Source organism: Thermobia domestica, chromosome 4 (genome assembly GCF_964235325.1).
Source record: "Thermobia domestica chromosome 4, izTheDome1.hap1.1, whole genome shotgun sequence".
NCBI classification, from domain to species: Eukaryota; Metazoa; Arthropoda; class Insecta; order Zygentoma; family Lepismatidae; genus Thermobia; species Thermobia domestica.
This window is the reverse complement of record NC_137457.1, coordinates 302,617,383-302,638,986: the sequence shown is the minus strand read 5'-3', so window position 1 is coordinate 302,638,986 and position 21,604 is coordinate 302,617,383. Positions and strand designations below refer to the sequence as shown.

Sequence of the window (21,604 nt, the reverse complement as noted above, 5' to 3'; positions counted from 1 at the left end):
AAATGCATATCTACCACAGGCCAGTGTCCTTGCGGTTTACTGTTAGAAATTCTGCAGAAGTTGAACCTTGATATTAAGAAGTGTATTGGAAATTCAACCGATGGCTCAAGTAACATGCAAGGACAATATTCGGATTTTTTCAATTCACCTATGATCAGTTACACCGTGATTCAGTTGATTTTGAGTTTAACGGCCCTTTTAGCAGCGAGGCTATATGAGACGGGACATACTGATTTACGGGAAATCCGAAGCACATGAGCTCCTGCCAGGAATCGAACCCAGGTCTCCCACAATAAAGGCGCATACGCTAACCGCTTAACCACTAAGAAACTCAGTTACACGTGTGGTGTTACGCTTATATACTCAATCATGTCATATGTGATCTGACAAAAAATTGCATTGATTCTGTTTCATTGTTCTGCTGAAGCGTGAGTCTTATCAGCGAATGGACATTTGGAAGATCAAATGTTAACAAAGGCGTCTTACAGTTATTGCCGAAACAAGATGATAGAAAACACACTGTTTTTCAGAAAAAGTTTGGTCATTTTTCGAACCCAGAAAGTGCTTTGTATTTAGAGTTGACCATAAAATTAAGAAAATTGCTTCTACAGAAAATATCAAACCAAAAGCTAGGTGTAAAGCTAAAGGGTATATAAAAGATCTTCTCAAGTTCAAAACAACTCGGACAGCACAAATGTTCCTTAAGATATTTCAAATGACGAGCTCTCTGTCAAACTATCTCCAAACAGAGGGTGCTGCTAGTGTAGTCCTATCGGATGGTACAGACTACTCTGTTCCAAGTGAAAGAGTAGAGAGATGATTTTGAATCGGTTAAGAATGCAGCATTAAGCTTTGCAGAATGGACGAATAACAAATTTGAAGACTTAGAACGTGATTTCTTTTTTCTATTGACCTGTCGACAATTCGCCTTCAGAGATAGACAAATATTTTTCCTGTGAATATGAATATGAAGCTGCTTCTATCCAATGACCAGGTACTGCATCGAAGCATCCAACACAATATTGGACATGGTAGTTTCGAGTATTTCTTCAAGATTCAAGAAGCAATGTACTTTATGGATTATTTGGACCCTAGACACTTCAACCAAGTAACATAACTTCCAGACGTGCCTTTCGATAAACTTACATTTTTTTTCTGAAAAACTTCAGTAAAGAAGTTTCGAAGAATAATATAAATGTATTCTCTTGGACTTTTGAAGGACGTGGATATCCTTAAAAGTCAGTCTTGATGACGAGCACAACCGAAAAAAAATGACTGTCCTGATGGTGCAAGTGATTCAGAATTAGGAGAAAATACATTTGTTTACAAAGAAAGCGAATGCAAAACGTGTTGCAAAATTGTCCAATGTGCTGCTTTTTAATTTTGCAGAATTGTAAATTTTGCAGTAATACTTATCCAGGTTTCCAGCATACAAATTTTTATTGACTTTGCCCGCAACTCAGGTAACATGTAAAATAAATTTTTCAAAACTTAAATAAACTGAAATACATTAAAAATAGGCTAACGAGTACCATGTCTCAGGAACATTTGAAAACATTTATGTTGATGTCTATTGAAAAAGATTTATTAAAAAAAATTTCGAATGCAAAAGTGATAGATACAGTAGCATCAAAAACTAATACACTAGAACATCTGCTAATTTCTCTTTTAACTTCATATAATATTTTGAACAATTCAGAATAATATACTGATGAAAGAATATCAGGTTTTAATTGTCAATAGTTAATACTATTGACTTACTGTAGAAAGAAAACTGTGCAACTTGATTTGTGACATTGGCCCTTGTGGGAGAAAGCGCCCGCGCCTCTCTAATAATACCTATCCGTCCCTGGTCCAAAGCCTGGATAAAGTGTGATGAAAATCAGCAAACATTCAAATATTGCTAGGGATGCACGCGAGACGCGAGAAGTCTCGTCTCGTCTCGCGTCTCGTCTCGCATTTGCGAGACGAGACACGAGACGAGACTGAAAATTTTATGCGAGACGCGAGACGAGACTAAACCATGCGAGACGAGACGCGAGACGAGACTCAGTTAACTCTCGCACGAGAAGTCTCGCGAGACTTCTCGCAGTCTCGCAACATTTATGAATTACATGTAATTATATATTTAGTGATTTTACATTTATTGAATTTTCTAAGTTGAGCGTTAATGCCTCCAGGAACAAAAAAGTGATTGGGGCAATTGACATTGAATGAGATTTATTATTATTCAAGGTTGATTTTCAGAATTAAAGCCTTCTTTAGTTTCTAAACATCATTAAAAAAGCAAAGCTTTGTAAATTGGAAATTTATTACAACATCGATTTAGGACTTTATTTTGCGACACAAACAAATACACGCGGGCGCGCACGAATACATGAACTTCTGTTTTTTGGTCTGAAAAGCGAATAAGACTCCCTATTGCTGCAAAATGTGATATTTTAGTTGTTTCTGTCTTTTTCACATAACTACTAGCGTTTTATGTTGGGAGATGGCGGGGAAATCCCCTCTCGTCAAAGTTTATCCCGGGTCCGGCTCGCAGAAATAACATGATATTTTTACATGGAATAAGTATTTTCTTTCTATATATTTATCAAAAACATCCCCCTCTAGTTCGGAAGTTTAATTCAAACACTGGTTTGGTAGGATGGCCCTATAGGTTTGATGCAAGCTGGAAAACAATGTTGGATCCAGCAACAATTTATGCTGATTTTGCTGTAAATTATGCTATTAACCCTTTGGGGATCCCATGGTACAATCTGTACCATACGGGGTGTTTCATGGTACATTGCGTTATAGCTCTCCTATTTGAGCTTTTTCATCCGTTTTTTTTTGTTTTGTTTTGTTTTTTAAGTCCAGAGGCATTGTAGAAGACCTTACGTATGGTTTCACACCTTACTGCGTCGAGACATAGGAGGTGATGACGTCATAATTCTAAAATATATATTTTCTTTTAATATTGCGGGGCCGGTCTATGTTCATTATTTTTTGGCGGGCTTATTTTTACACGTAGAAGATTGAAATTTTGCACAAACATTCAGTCCACTAAGTAGTATTTACCAGATTTTTTCTTCAGATTTCTGCGTTAAAACAGAGGGGGATCCAGAGGGTCAAAAAGTTGAAAAAAGGGATATTTTTACCCAAAAATCCCGTTTTTCCTCATTTTCCCGCCTTAGATACATGATGGAGACAAGTGAATGGTACCGCCTGAAAGGCAGTTCCATTCTGAAGAGAATGATGTGCAAACCATGATCCTAGGGTAATTAGGGATGTCTCAGGGAATGTTTAAAAATTTTCCTCTGTATACGGGAATATGGGACATTGTCGGTATATATTTTTTTGGCGGGCTTACTTTTGCACCTGGAAAATTGGAATTGTGCATAAACATTTAGCCCATCTAGTAGTATTTATCAGATTTTTTCAGATCTCTGCGTTAAAACAGGGGGGTCCAGAGGGGCTAAAAGTTGAAAAAATAGGATATTTAGACACAAAAATCCCTTTTTTCGGAATTTTCCCGCCTTAGATACATGATGGAGATATGTGAGTCCTACCGCCTGAAAGGCAGTTCTAAGCTGAAGAGAATGATGGGCGAAACATGACCCTAGGGTAATTAGGGATGTCTCAGAAATTTTTTTACCTGAGATCATGGTGTTTTACGGTAATTTGGGGCATGGTGGGAATTCCTTATAAAATTTCTTCCGCCCTTACTATTCAAGATAGAAACTTGAAATTTGGCACCACATTTAGTATACCAAGTACTATTTATCAGATATTTTTAGATTGGTACGTTCACACAGTGCCGCTCCTGAGGGGCCCAAAGTGCGAGGGAAAAAAATCCCTCCGTAATTTTCCCTTTGAGATCATTTTTCCCGATCCTGGTATATGGTATGAGCATGCAAGTGGTACCATTTGAAAGCCAGCTTCATTCTGAAGAGAATGAGGTATGAACCATGATCCTGGGATAAATAGTGACGATGCAGTAGCTGCTTGACTGAAAGTCTAAAAAATAGCCCAAAAAGCCGGGTACCGGAAAGGGTTAATTTGACGAAAATTAATGGTCCAGGAATCAAATTACAGCACAAATTTTCTTTTAATTTGGAGCGGAGGGGACACAAGTTCGGATACCATGTTGAACTTTAGGTTCCGTCTCTCTATGATGTTATGAACTTTCATCCCATGGAAAGCAATGGCAAAGCACCAAGGATTCAGCTTGCCAAGGGACTTTTAGGTCAAATACCTGCCTTCGGACAGAATATCACATCATCATTCATTAACAGCCATAGAATAACACATTGCAAAATTTTGACCAGAATGTATGCGAGACTGCGAGACCATGCGAGAAAGTCTCGCGCGAGACGCGAGACGAGACTCAAAATTTTATGCGAGACGCGAGACGAGACTTCACATTTGCGAGACGAGACGAGACGCGAGACGAGACCAAGATTTGAGGATGCGATACGAGACGAGACTTTTCCATTTCTCGTCTCGTCTCGTCTCGCGTGCATCCCTAAATATTGCATATGCAAGATTCTTGCTGGTCTGAAAAGAAACTTGCAGGTTTGGTCTTGGTGTTGCGAAAATCTTGCAGGCATGGTCTTAGCCTTAGTAGTAGTCTTGGTCTTGCATCGGTACTTTTCTCACCACCAATCTGTTCAACTTTTAACCTTATTTTGGCCGATATATACTTATATACTGTCCTATCAAGTGGTACGTTTTGTCGCCTGTCATTATTTGATGGTTGATTGGAAGAGTCTTCGCAAGTAGCCCTCCAGTCAAGTGGTACGTTTTGTCGCTTGTCATTATTTAAAGTGTTTTTAGAAAACCCTTCACAAGCATCCCTCAGGGTAAGTGGTACGTTTTGTCGGTGGTACGTTTTGTCGCTAGTACGTTTTGTCGCGTATTCCTTCGTATAACATGGAACTTTTCTTCCTCTCTCTTTTCATCGTTCAACATTCCGCTTCGTATAACATGGCAGGCCTCACTACTTGTAAACTCATCTTTCAAGAACCCTACGGTCTAACAATACCACTGCCGCTTCTCCCAATTTCCTCCAACCGCTGCTAATTCTGCTGTTTACATATTCTTCTATTCCTGCATTTTCGCGGAGTGTGATCCCAAGTATTTGAATTTCTTCGTCATTACTACCTCTTCTTCGTCCAGTCGTATGTTTGTAATTTCGAATACATTTTTGCTGAACGAGTCATGTAGATATTCTTGGTTTTACTACCTCTAAGTCCTTTGCTCCTTTCCAGACATCTCATTTCTAATAAAACTCCAACTGACCAAAGCGGTATATATATTTTAAGACTGTTGAGTTGAGTTGATTTTAGTTTAGCGTCCCGTTCAGCAGCGAGGCTATATGAGACGTGGACCTATTGATTAACGTGGAATCCGAACCACATGAGCTCCCGCCGGGAATCGAACCCGGGTCTCCCACGCCAAAGGCGCGTACGCTAACCGCTGAGCCACGAGGGATATTTTAAGACTGTATATCTGTGTTACAGTTTCGGCTCTGTAACACAGATATGTCATCTATATATATATATATATATATATATATATATATATATATATATATATATATATATATATATATATATATATATATATATATATATATATATATACTGCTTTGGTCAGTTGGGGTTTTATTAGCAATCTTGAATTTTCCACAGCTGCAATGAATAATCTAATTTCTCTTGCAGTGGTCCCTTGGTCTTACTCATCAGCACGCATATAGCAAATACCAAATACCATATTCCAAGGTGTTAATTCTGAGATATCCCTTCAAGAGAGTTTATCACAATAAATAAATAAATATAAATATATATATATATATTCATCCAATCAATCAATCATTTATCTATCTATCTATCTAAAGGTCTATAGGGGCCTAAGCCCCCCCTTGACCCTCAGGTATACACTGGATAAAATGGACTTCAATCCTGATTTACACTGGATAAAGCGGCAAATTATGATTTAGCCCCTCTCTTGCTGATATCCTGGATCCGCCACTATTATATATATATATATATATATATATATATATATATATATATATATAAAAGAGAACGTACAATTTTTTGTCCGCTCATCACGCTAATACGGCTGAACCAATTTCTTTCATTTTTGGGGGGTTATTAGGATTTGGACCCTAGATGGTTTTTATCATATCACTTTAATTTTTAATTACCAGTGTCTTGAGATAATTGACCATTCAAGTGTCCATAACGTACAAATCCTTTGTTATTAGTTCATCATAGGTAAAAATAAACGTATTTATATGCAACCCGCATGACCGTGTCACTCGGCGGGTTAACATAAATGACAGGCGATATACAGCGGAAAATAGCTTGAATCTTCTGTTTAAAATTTTTTAATTGATTTGCTTATTTTTACAGACACTTTTACAATATGCCAGCACCGGGATGACCGCAGCGAAGCGGGGCGGGTTAACATAAATGACAGGCGATATAATGTTAAGATTTACTGCAATCTTCTATGGTTTTTATCATATCACTTGAAAGCGAAAAAGTAAAAATTATCTAAGTAACAAAGTTTATTGCGTTCCGGGGTGACCGCAGCGAAGCGGGATGAACGCTGCTAGTATATATATATATATATATATATATATATATATATATATATATATATATATATATATATATATATATATATATATATATGGGTGCTTCAAAACAACAATGACAACTTTTGAGAGGTGATTCCTGACACCAAGATAAGAAAACGTAATGACGAACCTGGGTGCACAAATGCTTCCTTTTGGAGTTACAGGTAGAGATGCGCAGGAGACAAGATTTGTGGCTGTCTCGTTTCGAAAATATACTGTAAAAGTGATGTCTCGATTCGAAAAATGTATATTTCACTATTGGAAGAGCCGTGTCTCGACTCAAATTTTGTCAGGAAAATCCTGTCTCGACTCGTCTCGTGCGCATCCCTAGTTACAGGCTGCCGAAAACATGTAAAAAATGAACTTTAAAGGTCGATAGTCTTTATACTATGGGACCTACCGTAGTCAGGTCAAGACTTCACTTAGGAACTGCTATGTGTGCTATCCAAAAATGCACGTTTCAGAATCCTAAGGTACTCACGCAACAAGTTTTATAGAGAGAGTTTGCCTACGGGCATATAATTTGAAGTACTGATCAACTACTATAAAAATTGTTGCGGAAGTACTGCAGGGTTGTGAAACTTGGATATTTGGATACAGCACAAACTATTTCCTAAATATAGTCTTGATCAGACTACAGTAGTTTCCATAGTTTTGGAGCTATGGACATTTAAAGTTCATTGTTTCATGTTTTTGGCAGCCTGTAACTCCGAAGCATTTTGGCAGCCTTTCTGGACCCAGATTGATTTATACTTTTTTTTGTCTTATCTTGGTGTCAGGAATCACCTCCCAAACGTTGTCAGTGTTGTTTTGAAACACCCTATATATATGTATATATATAAGATTAGATGGGCAGAACCGGTTTTTAGAAAAACCGAAACACAGACACTTCGGTTTCGGATTTCCAAAACCCGGTTTGGTTTTCACTAAAACTGATTTCATTTTCCTCCAATAATTTTGCATTTCTACTTAAACCAATGTAGTTCTGCGCCATGCTGGTATCCTTTCTAGTTTGTCGTTAATATTGTGACAGAGTTAACAAACCGAAAACAAACAAATATTATATATATATATATATATATATATATATATATATATATATATATATATATATATATATATATATATATATAAACGTCCATTACTAATCAAAATATATTTCCCTCCATCGTGAAACCTACTGGAAATGATCCACATATTAGTTCTTAATTATAATCAAAAAAGCAATTTCAAATCTATATATATAAAATCTTTTATAAATTACATAACATTTTATTTGGTTGTCAAATTTAATAGCAGTTGTAAAGACAAGATAAATAATAGTTCCTCCATTTTGGATGGACGTCAAAAACCGTAACACGACTTTACAAAAAAAAAAAAAAAAGAAAAAAAAGAAAAAAAGAAAAGAAAAGAAAAGAAAAAAGAAAGAAAACTTGAATGAGTGCAAATTATAGGTAGCAAAACCATCTTTCAACATTGGAAACAAGCCAATAACTCAAAATTACTAACGTTGATGACTTCAATTTAAATTTATTTCTTGCTGTATCGTTTTATAACAACGAATGACCTTGAACATTTTCCAGAGAGATAATTGAAAATTATACACTGCAGCGACAAGTAAAAAAGGTTGATATACTGGGTACTGCATTGTGAGGATGTAGCAAAATTACCCGAAAATTGCTGACAACACACAAAGACTAGACAACCACTGAAAGTAAAATAAATGGAATCAAGGTCACGTAAAGGAATTTCTCATTATGTTTAGTGATGTCAGTATTACGAAACTGAAAAACACTTTAAAAAAAGTTATGATTGTAAAGGTTTAAAACTACTGGGTTTACCAGAAATAGTGATTCACCTTTCGAGTGATCAGTATATTTTTTATCATAAACAAAAATGGCATGAAATAAAACTGTAGGTATACAGGGATCAAGTGTTTTACAGTATCTAATCCCTATTCTCCATTTGGAGGTCCACCTGGCGGCCATTAACATCCATGCATGCCTGGATCCGGAGACGCACATTTCTACACACATTTCGGCACATCTGAACGGGAATACTGTTGAATTCCTCGGTGATTCGCACCGTTAATTCCGCAACACTGTTTATAGGTCTTGCATATACTTTGCCCTTCAAATGTCCTCATAAGAAGAAGTTGAGAGGGTGAGGTCTGGTAATCGTGGTGGCCACTCCACTGTTTCTCGACGTTCAATCCATCGCCCGAGGAAGGTGTTGTTCAAAAAGTCACAGAATATCCGGGCCAAGTGTAGTAGAGCACCATTATACGACAGGGGCCGCGGTGGCTCAGTGGTAGAGCGTTCACCTCTGGTACTTGGGGTCCGGGTTCGATCCTACCCCCCGCCAACTGAACTTTGTGGTAGAGAAACGCCGTGTGCGTGGGTTTTCTCGGGGTTCTCTCGTTTCCTCCCACTTTCTTCATTCCACCATTTCATTCATTATTCATCATCACCGTCTCCTTTTGCCTAACCGGTATAACTGTGGGACGTAAAAACTCAAAGATTTCATTTCATTATGCGACAAACAAAACAAGAAACAATCCGTGCCGAAGGCAATAATCCGTGCCGATTTCTTATTTAGAATTTTCCTCATTATTGAAATGGCTTGATTGTTCAAATGGATATCTAAATCTTTAACAATGAAACTGTTTCAACAATGAAGAAAATTCTAAATAAAAAAAAAATCGGCACGGATTGTTCCCTTTAATAGGTTATGAAGTTCCTTCTCTAAAAATTTGAAGTCTCTACGTTGAAATTTATAAAAGAAATTGTAAATTTTCGTGAAAGGTAAAAAAATACATGGGAGAGATAGGAAGACTGTAGTGACATCTATCGGCAAAACTTGTCCCTTTACACTAACCTTAAGGGCCTTAACCTATAAACTACGGGATATTTTGTTTTCAAAATACCCTGTTTCTTGTCTTAACTATGGATATTTTGATTTCACAATAACTTTTGTAACACTGGCAGTTTCATGTGTCTTCGATAAATAGGAGTGAAGCAATGAACTTATTTGTAAATCCTTACAGAGCTCCGTAGTTTAAAGGTTAAATCCTCCGTAGTTTAAAGGTTAATGAATACCGAGTTGATCTGGAGTCAGGACTTCCCTTTTAGGAATGAGCCCTTAGCTGGAGACCTGGATGGCTAAACCCCCACCCCAGTGTACGCTTATCTATATCCAAGTATTATTTCGCTTTCTTTATTTTCTACAGCCTGAAAATCTTTGCAATGAATCATACATGTCCCCTCAAAGCAGCGACTGTTTATATTGAAAGAAATCTGAATATGATAAGATTCCATCTTCAAAATTATGAGGAATTTAATTTTCATAAATGGTATATGCAAATGAATGAATAAATTAAGTTTATTATTTTCCAGTCTATCTTTGTAGATTTGTTTACATGATATATAATCGAGAACTTTGAGTAATTATCCAATTATGGAGGTGAGAATCAAGAAAGTAACATTTTGAAATCAGAGAAAGTTTAGAGAAACGGGTTTAAAACATTTTTGATAAAGCACGCTAAGTTTGATAAATAATTTCTTGTTGATTTCTTAAACACTAATTAAATTGCAACATTACTACCATATATTAGCATTACAGCCAAAAATATTTTTTCTACTAACGGCAGTTAGGAATCACACTCTCAAAATCAAGAAAGAAAAACAGAGCGTACAGCACGAACTTTTGAGGTAAAAATTCGCATACATATTGACTACATAGAGGTGATAACGCATTTGTCAGTCATATCTTTGATACGTTTTGCAATTCTTATAAAAATACATGAGTAATAAAGTTCATTTATCAAACCAACTTTTACAGCAGCACATTTCTAAAGACATAAGATTTCCCAATTTCATCGATAATTTCATCATTAGAGATTTTTTTTTTTTTTTTTTTTTGGCAGAACTTCCCTTTCAATGGCCATAAGCATAAATGATTCCAGAATATGATTTGACAAAGACGAACATGTACGAGTTTTAATTAATTTGAGATAATTGAATGCTCGCTCACACAACGCTTGAGTAACTGAGAGAGTTATCAAATATTTGTATACAGTAAACAGTGTTTGGAAAGTGGAAACATGCATGTTATATCTTAGTAGCAACACAAGTTACACGGATGATTTTCGTTGCACATCTTATAAGACTAGCCTTCTGGAAAAGAGGCAACGCATCCTCAGGTTCCCTTTCGCATTCCCAGGCACTACACTTAGTAGAACTGTCACATTCTGCAACATCTACGTTGGGTTGTATATCAGTACAGTCTTTATTATCTGCGTTATCATAGTAATTTACCGAGCGAAGTAGCTCAATTTGTAGAGTTGCCTTCGCATTCGGGAGGTCGTGGGTTCGAATCCCGCTGCCGATCATCCTGACTGAGGCTTTCCATGGTTTCCCCTCAGTCCTACCAGGCAAATGCCAGGATGGTACCTACTAAACAGGCCCTGGCCGATACCTTCCCAAATCCTTTCCATTGTTATTGTTGTTGGATATCCAGTGTAAAATGACCTCTGAGCTGTATCTGGTGATTATTAAATAAATAAATAAATAAATAAATAGCCTGGCAGAGTTTCTCGGAGTTTTTTTTTTTTTTTTAAATTTTAGCAAAATTCAACAACTCAGATTTCAAATTTTCATACTCAACTAAATATTTTCAGCTATCTCCTGCAAAGCATCTTCTGGAACACCCTCATTTAGTAAATCAGTAAATCAGCGAGGATAAAGACAAGAAGTATCAAAGATTAATTTTGTGTTGTTTGTAAATCTATCATTTAATCTACCCTGGATTTGTATTACAATGCCAACACCCCGCAATATTCGCAAATGGGTTCCTGTCTATATTCGTGCACTATTGTTAGGTATATCGAATTAGAAACCCCATCTTGGTATCCCCTTTCCTCTTTATTGACTCGAACTTTAAAAAACTATGATTGTACCAGCAATGGAGACCGGTAGGAGAAATGAAATGAAATCTTTAAATTTTACGTCCCACGGGTATGCCGGGTAGGCTAAAGGAGACGGTGATGATGAGAGATGAGTGAAACGGTGGAATGAAGAAAGTGGGAGGAAACGGGGAAAAAACGAGAAAACCCACGAGCACGGTGTTTGTCAACCACAAAGTCCACACGGCGAGAGTTGGGATCGAACCAGGGACTCCTAAGCACCGGAGGTGAACGCTCTACCACTGAGTCACCGCGCCCCCTGTTTTACTGTAGGAGAATTAGCTCCATGCTCTTTATATGTTATAGATTGCACATTACATTATTGAAGACACAAATTATAGTCGAGATTACATTTTCGAATTAATAACTTACATGTATTTTTGAGACTATTTATTGTCTTATTGGTTTTTCAACAAACAAGGCTTCGGGTTGGGGAGAGGCCCCCTTTCACTAGTGTCCTTCTTTCACTAGTACTGCGGGCCGTTAGTTACACCACTGGTTATTGTGAACGAGAACGGAGTTTTGAAATAGTTATAACTAATCGAGCAATATCTTCAGTGACTTTGCAGACGGCAGGGCCCACCCGGAAAATTCCGGGTATCCGGGCGGCCCAGTCCGTCTCTGTCTGTTTCTATTGGAAAAGCTCTGTCTTGAATCTTGTCACGAAAATTATGTCTCGTCTCCTCTCCTGAGCAATCCTAGCAAGAAGACTGGAAAATAATATGTACCATGACCTGGTAACACTGAGCTTAATACAGTAAAAAGTGTATCCTCTCATTGTGTTTCGCTATATTTCTTTGCATCGTTCACAGTTTATTAACTAACGTTAACTCCATGGCCTATGGAACCCGGAGGTTCAATACCGCTTTCACAAAATCTCTCTATTGACTTCTGTTCTTAGCCAACTGGATCCAGTTTCTACTTTGTATTTCTATTCCTGCGAGATCTATCTTAATATTGTTCTCCCATCTGCGCCTAGGTCTTCCTAATGGTCATTTTCTGATTGGATTTCCAGTTAAAACTTTGAAAGTGTTCCCACTTTCTTCCATTCTGGCTACATGACCTACCCACCTGAGACTAGACTTGATAAACCTAACAATGTTACGCAAACGGTATAAGTTATGAAGTTTCCGCCATTTCCTATTCTTGGCCCTCCTGGGTCCAAATATTCGTGTCAGGATTTTATTCATGGTTTAATTTTTACGTGTTATTCTTGGAGGCATAATGCTTCAGTGATTGTGCGCTCAAATCCGCTGCAAGAGGTCCCAGGTTAGACCCCAGGCCATGTTAGTTTGTGATGTAATACAGTGTGTATGTGTGATTTCTTAGGATTTTAGTATTTCCTCCTACATTTTCATTTCCCTCATTCTTTCACAATAATTCATTAAATATTTTCTTTTACTAATTATTTCATCATCTACATAAATCAACCATTTCCTCTACCATTACAGACCAAACTAACCCTTTCATTACTGTGCGGACGTGCGTGTGTCTTCTAAAATACAAATTAAAGGACGTAACAAACATTTTGGCATTTGAAAGCGGCGCTCCAAGTTCCCTTTAAATGCTACTAGCAAATGAGTGGCCAGCGGTATTGCCACGTTTATTTTGTACACATCCACGTCTATCCCCTGTCACCTGATCGAGTTGTAGTTTGTCTGCTTAGCCATAGCTACACCCCTTAGCAGTCGGCAACGTCGCGTCAGAGCTTGCGTGTTATTCGTTTAGCTGAAATGCCAAGATGTTTGTGACAGGCTTTAGACAGTGTCATATCATTTGTGGTTTCTATCAAGGGCGTCGTTTAGGGGTGCAGATGAGTAATTCCTCCTACTTCCTCTGCCCCTGACTTGAAATACCTGAAAATCTACTTTATATCAGACTTGCCTCCCACTCACCCAGTTAAAAAAAAAAAATCTACTGTTGCCTATAAGCTGTTGGAAAAATAACTAAATAATGATATGACTTACCCAGAAGTGTGCAAGAGAGTTCACTTCAAATGTTTTCTGGATCATAGCATCTGGTGTCTCCAAAAACCCTTTGCCTGAGACAATCCCTGCGTTGTTTATTAACATATAGACCTGAAAAAATGTACACAAAACATTCAGTAATAATAAGCCAACATTAGAAATTAAATTACATAAAACAACATTGGAGTAGTAGTAGTAGTCGTAATAATAGTAATAGTACTATTACTAGTACTACTAGTAGTAGTAGTACTACTACTAGTAGTAGATTATTTTAGTTTTCAGCAATCAGTGTTGAAACCGGAAGTGGTTGATGTATGGAACTTCCGGTTTGAAAAGAGGGATAAAAGATAGGATAGTATCTATTTCTAGAGCGCTAAAACGGTTCGAAACAATGCTTCTCGCTATTTGTTATTGTTTTATTCTCTACGTAGAACAATTAAAAGCGGAATTTCTAGTTATTTCTATTGATTTCTACTATAATGTTAAGGATTATGATAAACTGTATTTCTCGGTTCGGTTGCAGAAAACTGCTTCTCGCTATCTATTACCGGTTTTTGTTCTATAATGATTAACATTAAAACCAGAAATAGTTTATTTTAACCACTTACTATTTTTGAATACAATTGCCATCTACGAACTCCATTGTAACTTTTGAACCTCTAAATCCTGGGCAAATAACATTGCGAAAACTTAAAATATTATTTGCCCAGGATAAAACTTAACACGTTATTTGCACAGGATGTAGAGGTTCAAACGTAAGAAAAGTTAACATAAATTAACATCGAAAAGTTAACATATATTAAATAAAATAATTTTATGAAATTCTTTAGATATAATTATGTAACTTAAAACAGAAATTCTCCTTGCCTTTGGTATTGCAAATGTATCGATTAGTAGGGGCAGGAGTTTTTCGCAAGTTGCGAAATGCGAAAGTTTTCCTACAAAGCCGAGAGTTGTTTTTCCAACGAACTACGTCAGATTGAGAAAGGAAATAGGTATTTTGAAGTCGCGACAAAATGCGAAAACTGACATTTTTGAGCGACATGTGCCGCAAAACGCGACAAATGGCGATTTTTTTTAAACGTCAATTTTAGTTGTTAAAATACAGAAATAAAAAGTACAATTTTTCAAAGAGAAGAAAAATTTAAACTTCAATAACTTGTGCCTGTCGGCAATATGGCTTCCAATAACGAATACTGATTGTGAAAGGATTTTTTTTTTTTTTTTTTTTTTTTTTTTTTTTTAATGCAGCTTGGTAATCAATGATAGAAAGCTACAACTGAAAGAAGAAAATGTTGAAACATACAACATGCTGCACTTTTCATCAGAATAATAATTTGCAGACGTGATATACTAGAAGACACTGCATTAATGTATTGTATGTATATATGTTTTTACATGTATATATGTTTTCGGTGTATAACTAATACAGTACAATGTGTGGCCTTTTTTGTGATAGCAATCGTGATGATACTGTGCTAGTGTATTTTAAGTTTTTGGACTTGTAAAAGAAGAAAGAAGTAATTTGTTGTTAGTAACTGCATAAAGAATAACTTCATTGTTCTAAGTAGCATTATTGATTTATTGTTTATTACTTATATTGGGCTTACATTGGAATTTGTATAATTTATATTACTTTGTAAAATAATTTACTTAGCGATAAAATGAGAAATTTTATATCTCAAAATGCGACAAAAAGGAAATGTGCCATATCTTTGTCCGATACATAACGTCCTTTACATAGTCCCACAGAAAGAAATCTAGAGGCATTGTGTCTAGTCAACGAGGTGGCCAGGGACAGTAGCGTACGCAGGAATTTATTTCCGGGAGGTCCAAACTCAATATGAGGATATTTTATATTAAAATTCCTAAAACTAGGCTAAATTTACACAAAAATCGAATTTTCGGGGGATCCGGACTCTCAGGACCCATCCCCTGCGTACGTCCCTGGCCAGGGAGTTGAGCCATCTCGTAGAAAAAAATGAAAATCTTTCAGTTTAACGTCCCACGACTATGCTGTTTGGGCTAAGGGAAACGGGTGATTAAGGCAAGTGAATAATAATAATAATAATAATAATAATAATAATAATAATAATAATAATAATAATAATAATAATAATAATAATAATGAAAGAATTGGTGGAATGAAAATGTGGGAGGAAACAGGAATACCCGAGAAAACCCTTGAACACGATGTTGTCCACCACAAACTTTCTTGGTGGGAATCGAACCAGGGATCCCACACACACCAGAGAAATGCGCTCTACCACTGAGCAACCGTGCTTGGTTTGATTTTTTTTTCTTTTTTTTTTTTTTTGGTTTTCCCTGTCTGAAATTTTTGGACAAGTATTCCAGATCTCAAAAACATATTGTGATAAAATTTTAATCGGAAAACCATAGGTCTTTTCACCTATTCCGCACATAGTCGGTAAATTCCATCGTAATTTGGGTCAATTTCAAGTTTGACACAAATAAATAGAACTGTGGATACGTTGCAAATGCATTTAAGAGGAGAATATGTCTCACTCTGAAATTCATTCTTAATTATGTAACATCAATTTGCCGTCTCCAAATTGCTGCGCCCGGAAATAGATGTCCCCTCTTGCCCCTCGTCTTTCAGCTACGCCACTGGGAGATAGTCTACAAATACTATACCATTATACCAAATAGTCTAAATCATAGAGTTCATATTTAACAGAGCGACCTTTTCGTATCTTGTGCAATGCTGCCACCGTTGTATCAAAGTGTTCCGATATTCTTAATCTGCACAACAACTAAACATTGAAACTTGTCGTTAATTCCTAAAGCAACTTGACAAACCGCAATCAACTTAGTTGACCGAATTTAATTTTACGATAAAAAACTATCTATAAACCACAGTTCCAGATCCCAAAGCTCAGAGCAGATCACTTTAACCACATATCTATATTCGGGTTAACGAAAGGTTTACGAAATAACAAGCGGAAAGGAGTGCATTCAATATTTTACTCCTTGTATTACTTCACAGAAATCGTATATGACATACAACGCTCACTTTTATATTCAACTACTTTTCTTCTTTCTTTTCGGAAAATGATGTAATACGGAACGAAACCACGACACGGTGAGTGGTTCCGTAATCATTATATACTGTGCATGACTCAACGTCAGCATGTACAGCATATGTTGTGTGTTTTGTGTGGATTTTGACCTCCGTACAATGGCATGGTTTTATTCTACGATAATTCTTGCTTCATACTGTGACAGTTAGAAAGGAAACGAACTCATTTACCAGAGAAACTGGTTTCTAAGAATAATATTTTCTTTCTTTCTTAAATCAAGAAAATTATGAATATGGCAATAGATAGTGAACTTTCATTTTAGATTATTTGGAAATTAAATCACTAGATTTCGAGGCCAATATTTTATTATACAAATCATACTGTTAGGGTCATTACCCTTGACTATAGCCCTTGGTTATGGATTGAAATAATTGGAAATTGAAATGGAACGTCCTACTGATACTCTTGTAAGCTAAAAAATACAGATGATTACTGAGTAGTAGAATGAGAAAGTGATACGAAAACAGCAGAACTTGAAGAAACCTCGCGGAGACGATCTTCTCCACCACAAACTTACGCACTCTGGGATCGAACCAGGGGACCGTTGAACCAAAAGTAAGCGGTCTACCATCTCTCCCCCCCCCAACACACACAAGAAACTAAGTATAGTTGAGTTTTTAAGTGATGCTCATCTTGTATGAATATCACACTGACTCGCACCCTGCTTGGGCTCCTACATATACCAAAGTTATTAAAATTAAATAATAAAGCTATTTAAAAAGTAGTGCACAGAATTCCAAAACAACATGATACGTAATCAAATGCAGTTGAGTTCGTTCCTCTAGTCGCTGCCTTAACTAAGATTTTTGAGGAAATGTTAACTGGCAACGCTGTGATCTCTATGGATGGCAATACTGGAAATTCGTAAGGTTCATTATTTTCTGTTGTAGAATAACATTATCTATGATTGTGGTAAGTTACATTTCATCATCTCCTTTCACTTATGAAAAACGAGCAAAATAAAAATGGTAAATTTTGTATTATTTTTTGTATGTCAGGCTTTTAAGTTCTCGCTAACTTCGATGGGGCTCGAGCTCACCCGGCCCCACGATCAATTATTAAACTTCGAACTTAAGTTGAGCTCAAGTTCCGGACTTGTAGACTACTTTGATCAACTCTACTAACAACACAATATTTGATTAATTGAAACAAAGTGGTTTCACTACGCTTACATTCACCTTATATTAAGGATGCAAATAACCACTCGCCCGAGGCGAGTGGTTCGTCGGAGCGGGCGAGTTTATCACTATTATTTATTTCAAAGGTAAATAAATGATTTATTTTGTGGGATCTGGGCTAGTAAAATTTTGTTGCTTATTTGCATCCCTGCGTGAATAATTAAAACACACCTCTCGTCTCGCAACGCCCGACTATTTATTTATTTACTTATTTATGTACTGCGGTGCATTCCCCTTCCCCCAGTGCTTGGATACAATTGAAGGCATGAAAATGACAACCAGATAAAGACCAAAATGCTAATTTTACAAGAGACGTAGAAAACAAAACCAGATAAAAATATTAACTGAGTGAGAGTGATAACAAGGTAAAGACCAAAGAATACTTACATATATCCAATATAATTGCTACAATATGGTTGGAATTAAGTGTAACTCTTAACTGTACAAGCTACTTATAGTTAATAATCAAAAAATCTTTATTTTTTATTATTACAGAACATTATTACAGAAATACAAAAATGCAAATGGAGATATCTGTTTGTCACACTCACTGAAAATGTCTGCTACTTGTTCATATCTGTATCAGTATCACTCGTGTTATTTTCAATTTCTACACAGTGAAGATTGACATACCATCCTTTATAAATGTCTGGAAGTATTTGGAACACAATTTGCGCACATCTTGCAACTTCTTTGCGCTAATTGGAAGGGAGTTGTAGTAAGCTCGAGGTGCATTGCTCAGATTTACATCACTAATGTCTGCAATCTTCTTGACTCCGATAAAACAATCATATTCTATTTCCGAAGAGTGTCCGTGGGATACGCAAATGTTTTTGTCTTCATATTGGAAAACCTTGTAAGTAGAGATTTTGAACGCCTTGTCCGCATTCCTTATTCCTAACGAACCAAGGTGCCAAAAAATTATAAAAATCCTTGACCATGTTTTGCTGAACTTTTATGACGCAAAACTTTTTGGATGCTCTCTGAACAAGTGAATACCATTCCTCCAGTAGTTATATACTCTTTTTGGCGTTTGAGTTTTTCAATCTGTGCAAACTGTCTGTCACATGGGAGAAACGAGTGTCCTCGTTCTGGATTGTGATGAACAATATTTTCAAATTTCTTAGTAGTAGCAAGTAAGGACAAATACTGGACAAGAGTTACGTTTTTGTTTTGTCCTCCACAGTTGTCTGTAAAAATGTATAGAGTTTTTACACTAGGGTCCACGAAATTTTCGATGTAATGGTAGGAAAGACACACTTTCATTTGCTCCCTTTTTTGTGATTGTTTCATCATACATGTACATTTTTGATGTTCCTGTCTTGGCAGAATAAATGCACTGGTTATAAATCCATATTTATCTATTGTAGAATATTTCTCCAACAGGTAGAACAGGGAGAGGGAAGTTCTGCTGATAGTCTAAACATAAAATATCGACTGATGGATCTTCCTGGGCTTGCTTGCTTTTTCCCTTCAAGTCATCATAGAATTTTTGTGCTTTTAACAAATGCACCTCTCTTTCACACTGCAAGTTCATTTTATCCTCATCGATTGTTCTATCTATTTTGACTTTTAATTCGTCGCAAGTAGGACACACATCACTGCGAGGTTTACCAAAAGCTAAATTGAATGTGGAGTTAAAACCATTATTATAATATTCGTACAAAATTTCTGGCTTACATTTGATCCCTTGAGAAATATTATGGAAAACCTCTGGTTCATGTTTCTCCAATTAAAGTTCATGCATTTTTTTTTACAGTAAGGTCCGGTTGTAAATATTCTCTCTGAGAATCTCTTCGAGAATAGTGTGATTTCCTGGTACGAAAATGGTAGGATTTGATGTATTCTATTACTTGACGCGCAACATTCTCTGGCTTTTTACTAACCCTGGAACCCTCAGATTTCCCTCTCATATCCATCGGAGGCGTGCTACCGACCTTTTTGTATAAGACAAGCCTTTCAACCAAGCAAGAACATACTTATTCAGAAACTGAGAACGAAAACCAGATACATCCGGTCTTTGTCTGGTTGTCATTGTCAACAAAAAAACGGGTAAGTTTAAAAGCCCTCTGGTGGAGGAATGGGTAAGCATACAACTCTTGTTTTCACACTCACTGATAGACCACTGAACATAGATTTCGAATATATGGAAATCTCATTTTTGAGAAATTGGTCTTTATCTGGTTGTCATTTTCATGCCTTCAATTGCTCCAAAATTCTCTTCTTTCTTTCTTCTCATGAAGGAAAAAAAAGTAGATGAGGAGATGCGAGCTGGTTGTGACAAAATCAAGATAACTTAATTTGATTTTTTTAAATTTTGAAACTTTTCATCGTTTTTTAAAAGGCATCATTATGGAACAATTAAAGCTGAATTTGCCATTTTTAACGAAAACTTGTTCCGCCACCCTCCAAAAAATCTCAATGGTTGTAATAACGAAAGAAACAATAGTACTGCTGTTTGATTTCTGTAGTATCTTGAAAACAAAGTGAATATCTTGAAAAGAAAGAAAATGACATACATTAATTAAAAATTTACGTAATTTCAACACTTCTTAAGTGCACTCCACCCGCGCAATTGAGATTTCTAATCGTAACACAAAATTTGTTGTTGGTACTATGATGGTTTGTTATGCGCATTTGTTATTGTCATTAAACGAAGACACATTAGTTAATATTCTACGGTAGTCACTGTGACATGAATTGCTTATGTAAAGTAGACTTTGTAGCGTAAACAAAACATCTTCCTTGTCGACCACGTATCAACACGCAATGAAAAAGAAAAAAAAAATATTTGAGGAATTCATTAGCTATGCAATTTCTATGTTTATACACTGAGTTGATTCGTTTTACAAAGTGTGGCAATTAAGAAACGAGACTACTACAATCATTTTTTGCTGCCAAGTTAGTTTTGGCACGGAAGTTTTACGTAATGACGAATCTTGCTCGGCCAGCCACAAGTGTGGTGCATGACTTGGTTAAATATAGGCTGGTGTTGTAGTAGATAGTCACAGTTTCAGCATTCGAGTATAAAGAGTGAACATCAAATTCTGGGCGCACCTAGGGAAAATCCCAACAGAAACATTTGAAAAGTTAAAAAAGCTTATGGAGATAATAGTATTTCTTGTTGTTGTGTTTTATTTTAAATCTTTGTGTTTTACGTCTCACGATTATGTCATGTCCTGTTAGGCTAAGGGAGACTATGATTAAGGTAAGTGAATGATCAAGAGCTGGTGGAATGATAATGCGGGATGAAAGTACCCCTAGAAATTCCACGAACACGATGTTGTACACCACCAACTTATTTGGTCGGAATCGAACCACAGATCCCACACACCAGAGGTAAGCGCTCTACCACTAAGCCACCGTGCCCCTACTTTTTTACAAAAAGATACATTGGCAACCATGTGCGGTGGTGGGCACCAGGCTCGTATCCAGGGGGGTCTAGGGGAGCCGGCCCCCCTAAAATTTTCACGGTGGGCTTGCAAATGAACTATAATATAGTTGGACCGTCCCCCCCCCCCCGTAACTTCAGCCGGGCAGCTCCTACATTTTTGGGCTGACTACGGACCTGGTGGGCACTACAGTGTCTCCGTAGTGCCATACATTGACAATAGCAGACAAGAGTTGGGCGAGCGAAAATAGTGGCAGCCACCCTTTTAGTGGCAACAATTGCGGTTGTTTCGTATGAACGCTCCAATTCAAAACAATGCTTCGCAAGAGTTAGGCAACATCTGTGGCATCACTCAGTGGATGTGTGTGAAAAG

General features: G+C 36.7%; 1 protein-coding gene across 1 annotated transcript in view; it reads right to left on the bottom strand.

The window, feature by feature from the left end:
- Positions 1 to 21,604, bottom strand: part of LOC145683189 (short-chain dehydrogenase/reductase family 16C member 6-like) — a 66,863-nt gene that overhangs the window by 32,875 nt on the left and 12,384 nt on the right. The window contains exon 3 of the mRNA XM_081754552.1: positions 13,562 to 13,672. Within this exon, the coding sequence (XP_081610678.1) occupies positions 13,562 to 13,672 (111 nt within the window). The remainder of the gene's footprint in view (positions 1 to 13,561; positions 13,673 to 21,604) is intronic.